Source organism: Juglans regia, chromosome 16 (assembly GCF_001411555.2).
Source record: "Juglans regia cultivar Chandler chromosome 16, Walnut 2.0, whole genome shotgun sequence".
Lineage (NCBI taxonomy): Eukaryota > Viridiplantae > Streptophyta > Magnoliopsida > Fagales > Juglandaceae > Juglans > Juglans regia.
The window spans coordinates 26,167,765-26,185,992 of record NC_049916.1 but is presented as its reverse complement, the minus strand read 5'-3'; the positions used below and the strand labels follow the sequence as shown (position 1 = coordinate 26,185,992).

Here is an 18,228-nt window from a genome sequence, read left to right as displayed (position 1 = left end):
GGAGCCTTCCAGTTACTCAGAAGCTGTCAAGAGTGAAGAATCTGCACAGTGGTGCACAACTATAATTGAAGAGATTGAGTTTCTTCACAAAAACCAAACATGAGATTTGGTTATGTTGCCGAAAAATATGAAGACTGTTGGCTGCGAAAGGGTCTTCAAAAGAAAATAGGGAATCCAAGATGATACAGATGCAAAATACAATGCACACTTAGTTGCTAAGGGATTCAGTCAGAGAGAAGGCATCGACTTCAATGGAATTTTCTCTCCAGTTGTGAAACACAGTTCGGTCAAAGTGTTACTTGCTATAGTAGCATTGTATGACTTAGAGCTACAATAACTTGATATTAAAATAGCGTTCCTAAATGGTGAGCTTGACGAGACCATTTACATGCATCAGCCAGAGGGGTCATTGTTGAATATAAAGAAGATAATGTGTGCAGATTGAAGAAATCATTGTATGGTTTGAAGCAGTCTCCAAGGCAATGGTATAAACGTTTTGATTCCTTTATGATTGATCATGGTTATTTGAGAAGTAACTATGATAGTTGTGTTTATCATAAGGAGTTATCTGATGGGTCTTTCATTTATTTGCTACTATATGTTGATGATATACTTATTGCTGCTAAAGGCATATCTGACATTGGTTTGTTAAAAACTCAACTTAGAAATGAGTTTGAGATGAAAAACTTAGGTGTTGCAAAGAAGATTTTGGTGATGGAGATCCATAGAGATATGAAAGCTGGAAAGTTGTACTTGTCCCAGGGAAAGTACATTGAGAAAGTTCTTCAGAGATTTGGAATGTCTGATTCCAAACCAGTATGTACACCACTTGCTACACACTTTAAACTTTCAGCTTCCCTATCTCCTCAGACAGAAGAGGAGGAACGGTTCATGGCTAGTGTTCCTTATTCCAATGCTGTTGACAGTATAATGTATGCAATGGTTTGCACTCGTCCAGTCATTTCACAGGCGGTGAGCATTGTTAGCAGATATATAGCTAATCCAGGTAAGACTCATTGGCAGGCTGTGAAATGGATACTCAGGTATTTGAGAAAAACTTTGGACTTTGGCTTAATATTTATAGAGATGTTGTTTTCAGTTCTAGAGTTATTGGTTAAGTTGATTCTGATTATGTTGGGGACTTAGATAAAAGAAGATCATTGACATGTTATGTTTTCACTTTGTGCGAGTTTGCTATCAGTTGGAAAGCAACACTGCAATCCACTGTTGCTTTATCAACTACAGAGGTAGAGTACATGGCAGCAGCAGAGGCTGTTAAGGAGGCCATTTGGTTGAAAGGTTTGATCAGTGACTTGGGACAACAACAAGATGGGATTTCAGTATTCTGTGACAGTCAGAGTGCAATACATTTGACCAAAAATCAAATGTATCATGAGAACGAAGCACATTGATGTCAGGTATCATTTTCTCAGAGAGATTGTTACAGAGGGTGTTATAGAGATTTTGAAAATTGCTACTACTGAGAATCCAGCAGATATGATGACAAAGCCAGTTGCAGTGTACAAGTTCAAACTCTGTTTGGACTTGATTGGTGTTCAAGGTTTGTGAGTCCCTTAGGGGATTTGGTGGAGGGCTCGGTTCTGTGGTCAGAGGTTTTTTGTGTTAGGTTTGATAGAGTTCAGCCAAGGTGGAGATTTGTTAAGAGGTGGCTTGAATCTAGTTGAAATAGAGTCTCTGGTGTATGTTTGCTCGAGCGGTGGTTCTTCAGCTCGAGCGAAATCCAAGTCCAAGACGTCGCTTGACATTGCTCAACATTCAGCTCGAGCGAAATGCAAGTCAGAGACTTCGCTTGACACCCGCTCGACAGTCAGCTAGAGCAGAATGCCAAAAGCCAACGTTCGCTCGACACCCGCTCGACAGTTCGCTCGAGCCAATGTTCTCAGACTAGGGTCCGTACTGTTTTCTATAAATAGGAAACGACGCATTCTTATTTTTTTCACACCCTTCAGTCATTTTGAGTGTTTTTACAGATGAGTGATATTTGTGAGAGTTGATAGCTTAGAGAGTTAACTTCTTTGTGAAAGAAGTTTTGTATCAATTCTGCTGTACTTCATCTTTGTTTATAGTAAAAAATTTGATATCGACCCTGCCAGTGGACGTAAGCTCACACTGAGCTGAACTACTTAAATTTTCGTGTACTGTATGTGATTATTATTATTTTTCTTGTGTTTATTTCCACTGTTATACTTCAAATTAGTCTTCGATATCCCGTTATTCCCAACATGATATACCCACGAGACAACTATAGTTATATTTGAGAAATTATTAGATATTCTTAAAATATATATGTTGTGATACTTTCAACTTATTCCGCATAAAATATTATATCATTTAAATTACTTATATAAATATTTATTTTTAACAATTAATACCTCAGGTGATAATTTTTATGTGTCACGTGGGAAATGACCGATATGTCATTTACTATTATTATCTTGTAATTTCGTACTTATGTTAGTAAGTGCATGCTCTGTCACGTTATTTTTTGAGCAAGCGATAAGTACATATATTTTTAAAATTATATTAACGGATATTTGTCAATTTTATATATTGATTAGAGAATTTTTCCTCTAATTCTCTAACGTTTCAATTTAGAAAAATAGTTCAATTGAAGTTTTGTAGGAACAATATCATCAACAAAGTGAAACAATATATAAATAAAGTAAAAATATTAGAAAGAAAAAAAGTAAATTTTGAAATTTCATTATTCCAATAATTTCGAACATGTGACGTGTATTGTCATGTGTTGCAATTACAAGAAAGAGTTTAAACTTTGTAAACAAGTTATATATGAATCATAAAAAAAGATATTAATTATATGTGAAAAATAAACTAAGTTTTGGGTTTTCTAAATAATGTATAACAACAAATTATATTAAAAATTATCTAAGTAGTATATGAATTACATAGCTAATTACCCTGAAAAAATTAATTACTGATGACCAAAAATTAATTTAATAATGATAAAAAAAGTTCACTTAAAAATTATGGAAAATGAACGCTTTTTCATTTTTGACGAGAAACTAACCGCCTTGAAAATTTGCCAAGAGCATGATGGTAATTGGTATATGATTTAATTCTCCAAATAAAAATCTGGTTCGAAACGCCACCTCCTTTATCTCCCCCCCCCCCCCCCCCAAAAAAAAAAAAAAAACCGTCTTATATATTTATATGAATGAAATTGTCAAAATTGAAAAAGAAGACGTGCACCGAGTGAAATCTTTTCTTCAACCCGGGAGGAGGTGGGGGCCCTGGGCCCCCCTCGACTCCCCCAGGCTTCGTCCCCGTCGACGAAGTTAAGGTGATCAGGCAACCCATCTTGCCCACATGATAATTGAGGAAAAAATCCACTAGCCAAGTGGTCCCGACTCTTTTTTGTTTTTTTGAATGGGTGGTCCTGACTCCTACCTTATAATAACAGTATATAAACCCAACATTCTCTTGCACAAAACATGTATATCGATCGCCCCATATATACCTTCAAAGATAAAAATGAACCTTGTTTCATGGATTCTCTTTTTCGCTTTCATGCTTGCTGGATCAACCTCAGCAGAACAATGCGGAATGCAAGCTGGGGGTGCCCTATGTCCGAATGGGCTATGTTGTAGCCAATGGGGGTGGTGTGGCAACACGGCTGCCTACTGTGGAACTGGCTGTCAGAGCCAATGCCCTACTTCTCCTCCTCCACCTCCCATCGTCCCAACCCCACCCCCACCCCCACCCCCAAGCTCAGCAGAACAATGCGGAAAGCAAGCTGGGGGTGCCCTATGTCCGAATGGGCTATGTTGTAGCCAATGGGGTTGGTGTGGAAACACGGCTGACTACTGTGGAACTGGCTGTCAGAGCCAATGCCCTTCTCCTCCTCCTCCTCCACCTCCCATCGTCCCAACCCCACCCCCACCCCCAAGCCCTACACCCAGTGGCGACGATGTTAGCAGCATCATCACCTCGTCTCTTTTCGACAAACTGCTCCCATATAGGAATGATCCCAGATGCGAAGGTAATGGGTTCTACAATTATGATGCTTTCCTTGCTGCTGCACGATCTTTTACTGGCTTTGGCACTACTGGTGATGTTGATACGCGTAAAAGGGAGATTGCTGCTTTCTTGGGTCAAACCTCTCATGAAACCACAGGTTGGCTATTGTGTTTAGCTAATTTGCACACAGAACTACTGATCTGTTAATGTTAATCATAATGTATATATGTTTAAGTACGTATGATCATAATCGTCACAAAATCTAACACCAAATGATAACACTTTTTTGTGTACGTGTAGGAGGGTGGGCAACTGCACCAGGTGGTCCATTTGCATGGGGATATTGCTTTATTACGGAGAGAAACAAACTTGTGTATTGTAGTCCCAGTGCAGAATGGCCATGCGTTCCAGGCAAACAATACTATGGCCGTGGACCCATTCAACTCACTTGGTATATCTCTCTAAATCTAAACAAAGATGCTCGATCTATATATATATGACTCTATGACATATATATTAATTAGTTCTCTACTACAATATCTCTGCTTCTCAATCGGCATCATGACACTGCATGGAGCTAGTTAGCCTCATAAAGAGGGTTCATATAAATGCCAATCATGATATAGCTAGATTAATTTGATATATATAATCCTGATTTGGATTTTTATTGAAATTTTCAGGAACTACAATTATGGGCAAGCAGGTGAAGCCCTTGGATATGATCTCCTAAGTAATCCGGATCTGGTAGCCACAGACCCGATCTTATCATTCAAGGCAGCCATATGGTTTTGGATGACGCCGCAAGGAAACAAGCCATCCAGCCACGATGTTATAATCGGAAAATGGGTACCTTCTGCCGCGGACATATCCGCAGGTCGACTTCCAGGCTACGGTGTCATCACCAACATAATCAACGGTGGGCTCGAATGCGGGCATGGTTTCGATGCTAGAGTGGCTAATAGGATCGGGTTCTATATGACTTACTGTGACGAATTTGGAGTAAGCTATGGTGACAACTTGGATTGCTATAATCAACGCTCTTTTGCCTACGGCGCTGCTATCCACATGCCTGTAAAATATTTAAAAAACAATATAATGTAATTGCAGGTTGGTTTTCTTGTACGTCTAATGAGAAAGCTACTAAAATTACATGGTTTTTAGTGTAAAAGGTATTCTCCTACCAAAAATGAAGATTATGAATAAAATTAGAGGTATCGTGGCTCTTCTTTGAGAAAAAATAATAAAGAATTAATATAGAAGATTCATGATTATTATATATATATAGATTATGTGTGTCATGTGATTCACATTATTTCTTGTTTGCACTAGTGCCAGAGAGTTTTTTCGAATTATGCAGATGAAATATTAATATATAAAAATATATGCAAGTAAATATATATATACAGAAAAATAATACAAGAGAATTACGTACATATATATATATATATATAACCCTTTTAAGTATATGCAAGTAAATATATTCTAGAAGGGATAAATATGAATATCAGAATGGATAATTATTTCGGATGTCCTAATTGTCAACGGGCATTATAATGTAAGAGTAATTATATCCACATAATATTTTTTACAGCATATTTTATAATTATATTTTAAAATAATAATATTTTTATAAAATAGTGGTGTTACGTAATTTTATGAATTATTTTATAAAAATATCCTTTAATTTAAAACAGAATTAAGTAGTGTGGTATGAAAAATATTGTGTGTTTATATTTTTCATGTCGTGTTAATTTCAGTTGTCCTTGTCAATTTTGGATGTCCTTTTCAACGTGAATAATGTACTATAATATTTATGAAGATGCATGCATACAAGATCAGTTGTCCTTGTCAACGTGAATAATGTGCTATCGGCCTGTGCTATATATTCAACCGATTACTGCATATATATTTATGAAGATGCATACGTTACAGTCCAGGATGATAAGTCCTGGGAAGAAGTAAGGCATCCAATGGCAGACCTGAAGACAGCTACAATTACTGTATGAAAAATATTAAATTTTCATCTTGTTGTTATATATATCATTAGGGATAAAAGATCAGGTAGATAAAAGAGATATAAGGACTACAAATGTCAAGAGGGAAAGAAGAGACAAGAGGGATATAGGAGATGTAATTGTCAGAGGGAGATAAGAAGAGATCAATGAGAGCAAGTCAGACATGCTAAGGAGAGAAGTCATATCATGGCAGGGAGTTTCAGAGCATGCCAGAAAGAAAGTAGGCCAATGAAGAAAGCTGACACACGCAACAAATGGGTACATATATAAAACATACAACCAGATAAAAATATGGAGACTAATGAACGACTTCTACTTCTCAGAGGGACCGAGCTCACCCTTAGTAAGATCTTATTCTTTAAGCAACCCCTCGAGGAGGAAGACATCGCCCTCAACAATAAGAGCTTCAACCTTCTCTATACAATGAGATATGAGAATCCATGAGTGATTGTAAACTGATATATTCTATTGGAGATTTTCCTCCCCAAACCCCATGGATGTAGGTATATTGCCGAATCACGTAAATCTTGGTGTCATCTATTTTTACTTTCACAACATTTATTTTCCATTCGCCGCCATGGACGTACGAAACGCCACAGTACAGCCGCACTGGAACACTGCCGGTGGCTCCAAATAATTCACATCGCATACTGGGGGCGTGAAGATGCCCAGACCCGCGAAACATGACATCAACAATGGCGCCGTCTGTGGGATCTCTGTTGTCCCATAACCAGCGTGTCATTCGTAGGCCGGTAACAACACACTCTTAGAGTTCGTGATTTGAATAAAAACAAACTGAAGCGATGGAAGAAAGAGCTAACGAACAGCCTACGATAACACAGAAGAATTATGCAATAAAGGTGAAAGAATGATGATTTTCCGGTGCACTAAATAAATTTTGCATAATGAATGGAACTTCCTCCAGATAAGAATTCTCAACTTTTTTAAATGTTTACATTTATAAAGGCACAAGTAAATCTTTACATGCCTTAGTGAAGAACTGAGCTCCATTGCACTCCATTCATTCTGATGAACTGTGCAAGATTAAAACGCCCAGTAAATATCGAATGCGTAGAAATCACCTGCTCGGACATTACAAGTGAATACTATGCACTTAATGCATAGTAACACAAACACTCCTCAGACCTGCACAGTACTCAGATAAAACATTGTGCACTTGAGTGCACAGTGCATGAGCGTTAGGGGTGATTAACGGTCCGGTCGGACCGAACAGACCGACCGGACCAACCGTTTCGGTACGGACCGGACCGGACCAAGACTTAGACCGGTCCGGTCCGGTCCATATTTTAGAGGACCGAAATCATTCGGTCCGGTCCACTGTCCACAGTTTTTTCGGACCGGACCGGACCGAATGAAAAATTAAAAAAAATATATTTTTTATATATATTTTATATATAATAATTGTACAATTAACAATATAAATTTTTAAATATATTATTAATACTTGTTAATATTCTATAAATTAACAATATTTTATATATATCTTCATTTAACCTATCACTATTAACAATATAAAATTTTAAATATACTATTAACACTTGTTAATATTCTATGAATTAATAAATATATAATATCAATTAGTTAATTATATAGTAATTATATAAATTAATAATATAATTTTCATCTAATTTATTATCATTGACCATATAAAATATTTTTTTGTTGAGTTTGTTACATAATCCACATTAATAAGTCACTTAGTTTAATTTAGTATTTTAAATAAATTTTTTTATTAATTATTAAAAAAAAAAAAAAAAGAGGGCGGACCGACTGGACCGGACCGGATCGAAAATTTTCGGTCCATCGCCGGACCGGACCTGACCGGCCCGTTTGCAGCCCTAATGAGCGTACACGTTCGCATGCAAGGCCCGTGCACTATGTGTGTGCATGGGGCCCGACCTTCAGCGCTCCCATAGCTCGTGGCACGGCGCCGAGAGCCCAGTCACCTTTCGGCGGTCACCGCCTAGACCATCGGCGGTCTCTGGCTCTAGAAGCCACGGCCCCCCACCGAGGGGTCGTGAACAGTGCTCCCATGCGCACCACGTAGTGAACATGGAGAGCACCCAACCTCGACACGGCAGTAAAAGGGGGCCAGAGCCCACTGTGTGGCTCGCCGGCACTGTCTGTCACTGCCGGAGCATCACCTGTAGCCTCTCATACCTGGGAAGCGACCTCGACGAAAAGAAACCGCACAGCCTTGTGGTACTACGTGGTAGCCCAGCTGCTACACGGCAGGAGAGGTGGCCGACGCCCACCATGTGGTGCGCCGGCATCGTCTATCTCCTTTGAGCCGATCATAAACCGGCGACTCCCTCGGGCATGGTTCCGCACAAACCACGTCCAGTAATGCCATGGAAGCAGCTCGGTCACCATGTTCGGTCTCTAAGCTCGGTCTCCAGCTCCAACACCACCTGCTCGGAAGTCAATAGCTTAGTAACAACACACACGGGATCCTTTAGCTCTGTAAAATACATGTACAGAGGAAACAACATACGTGGGCTCCTCAGCTCAGTAACACATGCAAGAACTCCTCAGCTCGGTAGCCACCTTCATGGGGTTCCTCAACTCAATAAAGCTACGCAGACAGAGGTAGCCATATGCACGAACTCCTTAGTTCAGCAAACTACATGCACGGGTCCCCCAGCTCGAGGTGACCATAAGCACAAACTACTCAGTTCGGCTACTATCTACTCGAATACTTCAACTCGGTAAAATAGATGCATAGAGCATACACGTCATTACATGAAGAACACCAACTCAGAAACCGCTGCACGAAGAGAACCTGCACGGGAACCACCTGCTCGGGGCTCACTAGCTCGGAAGCTATATGCACGGATCCCTCAGCTAGGTCCCTAAACTTGCTCAGTAACCACCCACACGGGTTCCTCAGTTCAGTAACCAATCGCACGGATTCCTCAGCTCGGAAAGCACTACACGAGAAGAACCTGCACGGAGTCCTTCAGTTTGAAGCCATTACATGGGAAGCTATTACACGGGATGACACTTCGCCTGCACATGAAGACGCACGATATTCGCAATATATGAAAACCACCAGCTCGGAAACATTAATACAATGGAAACCACCAAGTCGAGAAAGTAAGATCTAGCATGTTCATGCTCAGGAGTCACCCTCATGGAAAACTATTGTTTGGAGATCACTGCGCGGGAGCATATGCTTCAATGCATGGATCCTTCAGCTCGGAAATTATTGCACATGAAGCACCTACTTGGAAACCGTCGCACAGCTACACCTATCATAGACCGGAAGATATGTCACATGTATATAAAGTCACATGCGCAATATATGTCATGTACGGAAAGTCCATGGAGGACTAGACCAGTTGCATAAGCAAAAATTGATAAAATTGCACAACTTGCATGAGATTTTTATGCTTGGCTCGGATTTTCTGCTCGGATTGGTTTTCTTGCCCGGTTCGGCTATTCTGCTACGCTATTTTGTTCTGCACGGCTCGAATTTTCTGCTTGGTATGGCTTCTTTGCACAGTTTGGAATTTTCTGCTCTGCTCAGCTCGGCTATCCTGATAGGCACTTCTATTCTGCTTTGCTGCGCTATACTGCTCTGCATTGCTGCGCAGGAAAGCACAAACTCTCTCTGACTAAGAGCATTAGCATTGGTATATGGATATGCATATACAAAATCACCTCTTTTGCATATCCACTTTACCATTTAAACAAAATTCTCACATTGGCTTATGCATATTTGAGACAAAATAATAATTAAATATTATTATTTTATTATTATTAATTTTTTGTTAAAATCAATTTTTTTATATATATTTTGCAATTAGCATCCACTACATACATTTGACATTAATAATACAAATGCAATAATAAAAAATATAATTTTTTTATATATTATATTAAAAATAAAATAAAATGAAAAAAAAAATATAATATATTATAATAATAAAATGAATGTGCAAATGAAGATTTGTTGTGTTGTTGAAGGAGGGAGAAAAATAAAGGATTATGAGAGAGAGAGTGGGAGGAGAGATAAATAATTATTAAAATATGATTTGTAGGGTGAATAGTGGTTATCCAAATTTAGATAAGAACTATTCATAAGTAGCTAAATATTTAGATATGCATAAGCTAATGTGAAAGATTTTAGGGTCATATTATGCAAATATGACTTTGCATATGCATATACATAGACCAATGCTAATGCTCTAACAATCAACAAATTCCAGGTATGTTACTCACAAAGTTCATTTGAATTCTGTTTCTATTAACAAAGTTATTTCTATCATTGGAACAAGTTGTCGGGAGCGAAAGGTCAAGAATCGCCCGACCTACCAGAAACAAGCCCAGTCTTTAGATCGGCTATGAAGTATAAAGCACAGGAACCAAGCAATGAGCTTTGACCTACTAATAGTTATTATCAACGCAGTCTAAATGACTTGCTGAGCTTCGTGCAAAAAGAAAACGGAACGCGTTGGTGAGAGAGCAAGGCCCTCGGGCTCTGCCAACCTATAAGTGTCAATCCACGAAGTATAAAGCATAGGAACCGAGCCATGAGCTCTGGCCTGCTAACAGCTATTCTCAACGTTGTCTAAATGACTTGCCGAGCTTCGTGCAAAAAGAAAACGGAACGCGTTGGTGAGGGAGCAGATCGGGTGAGAGAGAGGGAAGACGTGCGTGAGGAATGAGAGATAGGGAGAAAAGGAAAAGTGAGGAAAAAAGTTAGGTTTGAGGTTTTAAATTCCAACTTTTCATCTTGACTATTTAGATTTAATCTAACAGTAAAGATTTAAATATTGATTTAAAATAACATAAAATAGATAATTAAAATATAAATATTATATCATACACTTAAAATCAACTTTAATTTATAAAATATTAATTTTTCATTACTAAATAAATGATAAAGTTTTACTGAATATTTTTAAAAGAATAAAACTATCTAATTAATTTGAATTTTTAATATAATTTAAATTTCATAATAAATTATGAACATAAATAATCAGTAATTTCACTCTTATACATTAGAATATTTTAATATTTAAAGTAACACTTTATTTTTTTTTCAATTAGGCAGATGTGGCAAAGTGTTACATGTTTAGCCATACTAGCGGTGAAGTTACGTGCGAGGCACGTTTGCCATGTATTAAATTGTTCTAAAATATAAACATCCAGTATAGAATAAGAGAATTTAATGATAAGGTCTATAAGGTCTATAAGGATAATATAGATCATTCTAATTAAAAACTACTAATTCAAATAGCAATAAGTTTAAACAAACTATAAGTTCAAGCAAGTTTGAAAAGTAAAGGATTATGTTTCGAATTCATATTATAGTTTGTTTTTTAAACGATTAAATATTACATAATTATTTTTTTCGTTATTGAAAGTAAAGTTTGGGAGTTATGTATTCAAAGGTGATGTGTTATCCTCATTCACAACATTTATGGAGAGAACATTGAAGTTTTTGTGGCATTATTTTTAGAATTGATCTAAATCTGCACCGAATTGTATGATCTATTTTTTTGCTTGAACATAATTTTACAATATTTTAGGGCAGGTTTGGGTGGTGGGATGAGATATAAAATTTTTATCTCATTTAATTATTACACATTTTTCAAATTTTTATACAAAATATAATAAACAATTCAACTTTTTCAAATTTCAATTCACCTTTTTTAAATCTCAAGACAATAATAATTTTAAAACATAATATTTTAAACTCTCAAACAAAATATAAAATTTTCATCTCATCTCTCAAATTTACCTATGTATAATAGATGTTTCTGTATAAAATGAATTTAGAGACTAAGCATAACTTTCCTGTGCGTTTATCACAAAATAATGAATAAAATATGCGAAAATGCATGTATCGGCCATGCATTATTTAGCACAGAGAGAGCATGATCACGAGGGTCTTCCATTTAAATGATGTCAACACCTGCATGCAACTGATCATCTCGAGCGGTTTTCCTCAAACTGGGGCTGACCCTGGTTTTGTTTTAGGCCCCTAGTAGGTAGCTAGTACATAGGATTTGACGATCTTTTTGCCATTGCACACGTTACATATATACAGAGACAATTTCCATATATATAAATATATATATATATATATATATCTTCCTATATGCATGGTGCGCGCATCACATGCATGCATGAGTTCATATCTTAAATATTCTTAGCTACATATATATTATATATTCAGTTTTATCCCAAGAAAAAAAGAATTTACTATTATTTATTAATAACAAATAATTAGATATTTTTTCAACATATATTATTTTTTTATAGTGATTTTATGTCGATTTTATTAATTTTTTTTTCTTCACTTTATCTCTCTCCTCTGGCCCGATTAATCACCACGGCCTGTTCTCATTCAGCCTAGCCTGGCACCGCCACCATCGGCGAGTCCCTCTCACGCCGACGACCAATCGAGGTACCACCGATGTCTCCCAAGCGCATCCCTATCTCTCCCCCTCAGAAACTCATCCGAAAATGATTTCTCTCAATTCTCTCAACCGACGCAGCCGTATGCGGCCACCTACCATCACGACCATCATAGGCGCCCCTTAGCCGGCGACCAACCTTGCCACCATCGACGTCCCCCACGCGTAGCTCTATCTCTCCTTCGCAAAAACCCATCTGAAATGAGTTTCTCCCACTTCTCTCAACCTGTGTAGCCGTACGCTGCCACCCAAGCCACCGCACCTCTACCACTTCACATCGGCGACAATCTCTACATGACGCAGCCACCACGAACCTCCCTTTCCCTTTCCGTCGCACACTGGCATTTGCACGCACACGACAACTCTCTCTCTTCCTCTCTTCAAACCAAAAAGAAACGAAGAATAAACAAAATAAAGATGCAAAAATACATCTGAAATGAAGAAGAAATCATACGGGAAAGAAGGGAAACGAAGAAGAAATATACTTATGTTATTGAGCTGTAGAAAGAAAACAAATATGCGAGAAAGAGAAGAAGAAAAACAAGATGCAAAGGAACGACAGTAGAAGAATATGCTGGATATTGATCACTATTTTAAACTGTTCATTACTGTTGATGTTGTAGATATTTTTAATAAAAAGTAATTTCACTCTTATGTATTAGACTATTTTAATATTTGAAGTTATATTTTATTTTATTTTTCAATTAGGCAAATATGGCAAACGTGTTACATGTTTAGCCATTGCTAGTATGTGTATATATATATATATATATAAATATAACGATTAACAAGCTGGCGGCCTGATTCATGTGCATCGTGGAATATCGAACTTTATGTGTGCGGAATCAATTCCCCACCAATGGAGAAAAGCAAGTCATTTATTTATTTATTACAATTTTTATATCATTTCAAACCAACGGCCATTAATGCTTCATATTTTTTTAGTCATTTTCCCCCTGCCCTCCTTTTAGCAGTGCATGTAGGGGTGATTAACGGTCTGGTCGGACCGGACCGGTCCGGTCCATATTTTAGAGGACCGAAATCATTCGGTCCGGTCCACGATTTTTTTGGACCGGACCGGACCGAATGAAAAATTTTAAAAAAAAATATTTTTTATATATATATTTTATATATAATAATTGTACAATTAACAATATAAATTTTTAAATATATTATTAATACTTGTTAATATTCTATAAATTAACAATATTTTATATATATCTTCATTTAACCTATCACTATTAACTATATAAAATTTTAAATATACTATTAACACTTGTTAATATTCTATGAATTAATAAATATATAATATCAATTAGTTAATTATATAGTAATTATATAAATTAATAATATAATTTTCATCTAATTTATTATCATTGACCATATAAAATATTTTTTTATTGAGTTTGTTATATAATCCACATTAATAAGTCACTTAATTTAATTTAGTATTTTAAATAAATTTTTTTTATTAATTATTTAAAAAAAAAGAGGGCGGACCGACTGGACCGGACCGGACCGATAGCTATCGGTCCGGTCTGGAAAAATAATGGACCGAAAATTTTCGGTCCATCGCCGGACCGGACCGGACCGTTTGCAGCCCTAAGTGCATGTACATATTAAACTTTGGTTAAAATATATCTTATCTTTGTTATTGTCGGCATTGTTCTTTTTGGTAGCTCATGTCATGTAACGCCTGACATGGCTATTTAGGTTGTGTTTGGATGTTGAAGTGAGTTGAGTTGAGATGATAAAATATTATTAAAATATTATTTTTTAATATTATTATTATTTTAGAATTTGAAAAAGTTGAATTATTTATTATATTTTGTATTGAGATTTTAAAAAATTATAATGATGAGTTGAGATTAGTTTGGGATCCAAACGAAGCCTTAGTCGTATATGTGACGTAATATTTTTTATTTGCTTACATGGAATTACTCATATAATACTTTTTAATATATTATTTTTTGAAAAATAAAGAGTAACGTCAGGAATCAGGATTGACAATTAGTGACATGATGTATTCATAGTGAGATTAAAATATAATATATAACGTAATTCTTTAAAAAAATATAATAAAAATCCAACACTTATAATGTTTTTTATTTATTAACGTAATTCTTATTGATTTGACTCTTTCAAGATACAATAATTCAATTAATTGTCGTATAATCCGAATCAATTCTATACAAATAATTGAATTCAAAGCTTCACCAAAAAAATATTTTTCTTTATCTGAAAATACTCTCAAAAATATATATTCTCAAAACTTATTTTTCTTATCTCACTCATTCTCAAATATATATCACATCCGTACTGAAAGATCAGAACAAATATATATAAATCGGACTAAGAGAGAGACTCTGGACGACGTAATGGACATAACGGGAAGAAACAAAAATAATGAAGCCAACGTCCAGAATTTAATGAGATAAAAAACAAAGTGAGCTTAGCGATCAAAACGATAAAGAAAAACACTGAAGGTAACTAAAGGCCATAACAAACGGCTCACAAGCCCTTTAACCAACGGCTACTAAAAACAATGGAAATAAATATTATTATTAAAAATACTAACACTTTTTAAATTTTTTTTAAATATTTAAAAGGGTTTAAAAAATGGCTAAAAAAAAGAGAGAAAAATAATTTAGACTATTCAATACCAAATTTTCCGTGGGAGTAGCCGTGCTCGTATGATTTTGGATTTACAAACTACAATATCCAAAACAAGCCATCCATCTATTGGAAAATGAGTTTTGCTAGGTACAATTGGGACGTACAAAACGGGAGATAATCGGGTTGTATGTGACATGTTATGTGAAATAAAAAATAATAAAAATGACAAAAGTAAAAAGAAAGAAAGATTATCATAAAACAAACCTCTATCTTTCTATTTTTTCTTCCATTTCTTCGTTTCTCATCTCTCTCTTTTTTCCTTATTCTTTTCCTGGCATATAGTTTTCCTAAATAAGTTATTTCTTTTTTCTTTTCTTTTTCCCTTTTTCATACACTAGCTCGTGCTTTTATCGGAAGCAACTATCTCTCTCTCTCTCTCACAACTTTTTCTCTCTGAGTCTGAGTTGTTACACCATGGGAGCAAAAGATGGGTGCGACTGTTGCTGCTGCAACTTTGTGGGTGACTCTTGATCAGTTGCCTTATAAGTCTTGTTCTTCAAATCCTTTTCATCGTGCTCGTCATCGTAGCCCTCGCGGGCTTCATCTTCAGGCTCATCTTCCTCCACAACGAGATCAAGTTCTGCGTCACCGACATCCGGCTCATCTAGTTCAACTTTACAGCCAACGACAACACTCTTCACTACAACCTGGCTCTCAATGTCTCAATTAGGAACCCCAACTTCACCCAGTTGATGCAAATCTTCTCTCATCAAGGTATTGATTTTTGTTTTTCCCATGTAATTTTATTCTTTAATTGTTTTTGTTTTGTGAAGTATCATTAATGATATCTAACCGTTTGTGACATTTTTGTACCATGTTTTAAACTAGCCGTTCAATCCATGCTCGTACATAAATAAACACTCAAGCATGATTATAAAAAGAGAGGGAATAATTACAACAAATTAAATTGATAGAAAGAGAAAAAATGAAATGGAGAGAGAAAGAGAGATAAATGAAAATTTTTATTAAATGGGGTGCCGGTTGCAACAAGTATTTTTGTTTTAGAATTGATACTTTATACCTCAGCAAGACGAGTCCTAAGCCTGTGATAAATGTGGGATCGAATGTGGACTTCATAAGAGGAGTGTTATAGTCATAAAGATATTATATAAAAGTAATCTTACAAATATATATGACTTCACTTGATGTACTAGATCTATTTTATAATAAAAATAATTTTATAATTTGAAAAACTACATTAAATCATGTCAATATTTAGAATTACTTTTACATTGGGTAGAATATTTCCCTTCTGGTAATAGTGTCTAAGTAAGGATATGATGAATAATGATAAGGTTACTATCTTACTACTACGTATTTACTATTCTTTTGTATTTGATTTTTTTTATTTTTTAATTTTAATTAATGATTAAGGAAGTGAGTATTAATAAAATTATTTTTTTTAATTTTTTCTTAGTGATTAAGGATGTTAACAAAATACTTAAAAAAATGATTAAAAAAAATTTAAAATATCCTTGACCAATAGATGGATAGTAATATACTAATAGGTAATAATCCTATCACTACCGGAATAGATAGTTTCGGATTTCCTTAATTGCCAACGTGGGTACGTAACGTGATCATGTCCTGTACCATTCAACCGATTGCTAGCTCCACGTGAAGATGTATATATATATACTAGCAGTGTATGTACGTGCAATGCACATTTGCCCTGTATTAAGTTATTCTAAAATATAAACATCTAGTGTAGAATAAGAGAATTTAATGATAAGGTCTATGAAGATAACATAATTAATTGTTTAAGTAAACTATAATTGTTTAAAGTCTCTGATAATAGATTTAGACAGACTATATGTTTAAGCAAGTCAGGAAAGTGAATATTACATAATTGTTTTTTTGGTTACTGAAAGTAGAGTCTAAAACGACTAAATATTACATAATTGTTTCTTTTGCTACTAAAAGTAAAGTCTGAAATAACTAAATATTACATAATGGATTCAAAGTGGTGTGTTCTCCTTATTCACAGCATTGTTCTCCTCATTCGCAGCATTTATGGAGAGAACGTTGAAGTTTTTGTGACGTTGTTTTTGGAGTTGATCTAAATCTGCACCCAATTGTATGATCCATTTTTTTGTTGAACATAATTTTGCAATATTTTGGATATACGGTAAATGTTCCTGTATGGTGAATAAATTTAATGTAAAATATATTTTTAATAACTTCCTATTTGAATATCTAAAATTAAATGTTTTTAAAATATAAATTGGAATTTGAATAAGTTGGTTACCTCTCCTGTATGTTCCATTAGTTCGATTGCTGTGCAACCTAGAGCTTCTTCTGCGATTTTACCGAACATGACAGCTCCTAGTCGTCCATTACCATCGTCAACGTCGATGTAAGCTCGACAGCTATATAAACAAACTATATTTTTTACTCTGAATGATTAAGCAATAATTTGAATATAATATAAAATTGATTAAAGGAACATTTACGACGTAAAATATGAATATAAGATGTATACCGTGGTTGTGCATTACTCATGTATTTGCAATGATAACATTGAAATTTTTCATTTTGTTCATATCCAGTCCCCTTTTTACATCCAATGCAGGACATGTAGAAGAATATTTGATGGAGATCAACCACACAAATAGTTGCTTTAATCCAAAATTTTGCTTTCTGCATTAATTTTGCAACAGATATATATTTTTAGTGGTTGTAAATAATATGTAGTCTTAAGATAAGGTTAGAAATGTACCGTCATTGGCTGTAATGATTTAAGAAAACCAGCAAGATCATCAAGCTTAATTATGTCTTTCATGTCAACATTTGATGCCGATGCTGATGCTGATGCTGTTGTGTGATGTAGATTTTTTTCGACGATTTCTTCAAGCAGTGCATGGTTTAGCATTGTCCTAAATATTTTTAGAATAATTTAAAATGAATGAGAGAAATCATTGAGGAAAATATATAGTAGGTACAAATTGTATATATATATAATAAAGTAAGAAAGAATTACCATTGATATAATGGAGTTGCAGCAGGGATGACAGGATTTAAGGTAAATACACTTGTTGGTTGAGACGAAAGAGAGAGACCTATATTATAAAGAAAAGATATTTGTTAGT

The 18,228-nt window shown here is 35.4% G+C and overlaps 1 protein-coding gene across 2 annotated transcripts; it reads left to right on the top strand.

Moving 5' to 3' along the window:
- Window positions 1-3,479: 3,479 nt before the first annotated feature.
- LOC109002302 (endochitinase-like) lies at window positions 3,480-5,237 on the top strand. 2 transcript variants are annotated; one of them, XM_035686414.1, is made up of 4 exons: window positions 3,484-3,598; window positions 3,782-4,156; window positions 4,300-4,450; window positions 4,680-5,237. In XM_035686414.1, the coding sequence occupies exons 1-4, from the start codon at window positions 3,514-3,516 to the stop codon at window positions 5,098-5,100; spliced, it is 1,032 nt and encodes a 343-aa protein (XP_035542307.1). In that variant the 5' UTR covers window positions 3,484-3,513; the 3' UTR covers window positions 5,101-5,237. The 2 variants fall into 2 exon arrangements, with proteins under 2 accessions (XP_018835529.1, XP_035542307.1); XM_018979984.2 differs by having other exon boundaries at window positions 3,480-4,156.
- The last annotated feature ends 12,991 nt before the right edge of the window (window positions 5,238-18,228 follow it).

What these genes read in the sequence shown, in the direction of transcription:
- LOC109002302 (XM_018979984.2), top strand. Translation starts at nt 3,514, where the DNA reads ATGAACCTTGTTTCATGGATTCTCTTTTTCGCTTTCATGCTTGCTGGA. An exon ending in AACCTCTCATGAAACCACAG is followed by an intron (nt 4,157 to 4,299) that starts GTTGGCTATTGT and finishes GTGTACGTGTAG; the next exon opens with GAGGGTGGGCAACTGCACCA. An exon ending in GGACCCATTCAACTCACTTG is followed by an intron (nt 4,451 to 4,679) that starts GTATATCTCTCT and finishes TGAAATTTTCAG; the next exon opens with GAACTACAATTATGGGCAAG.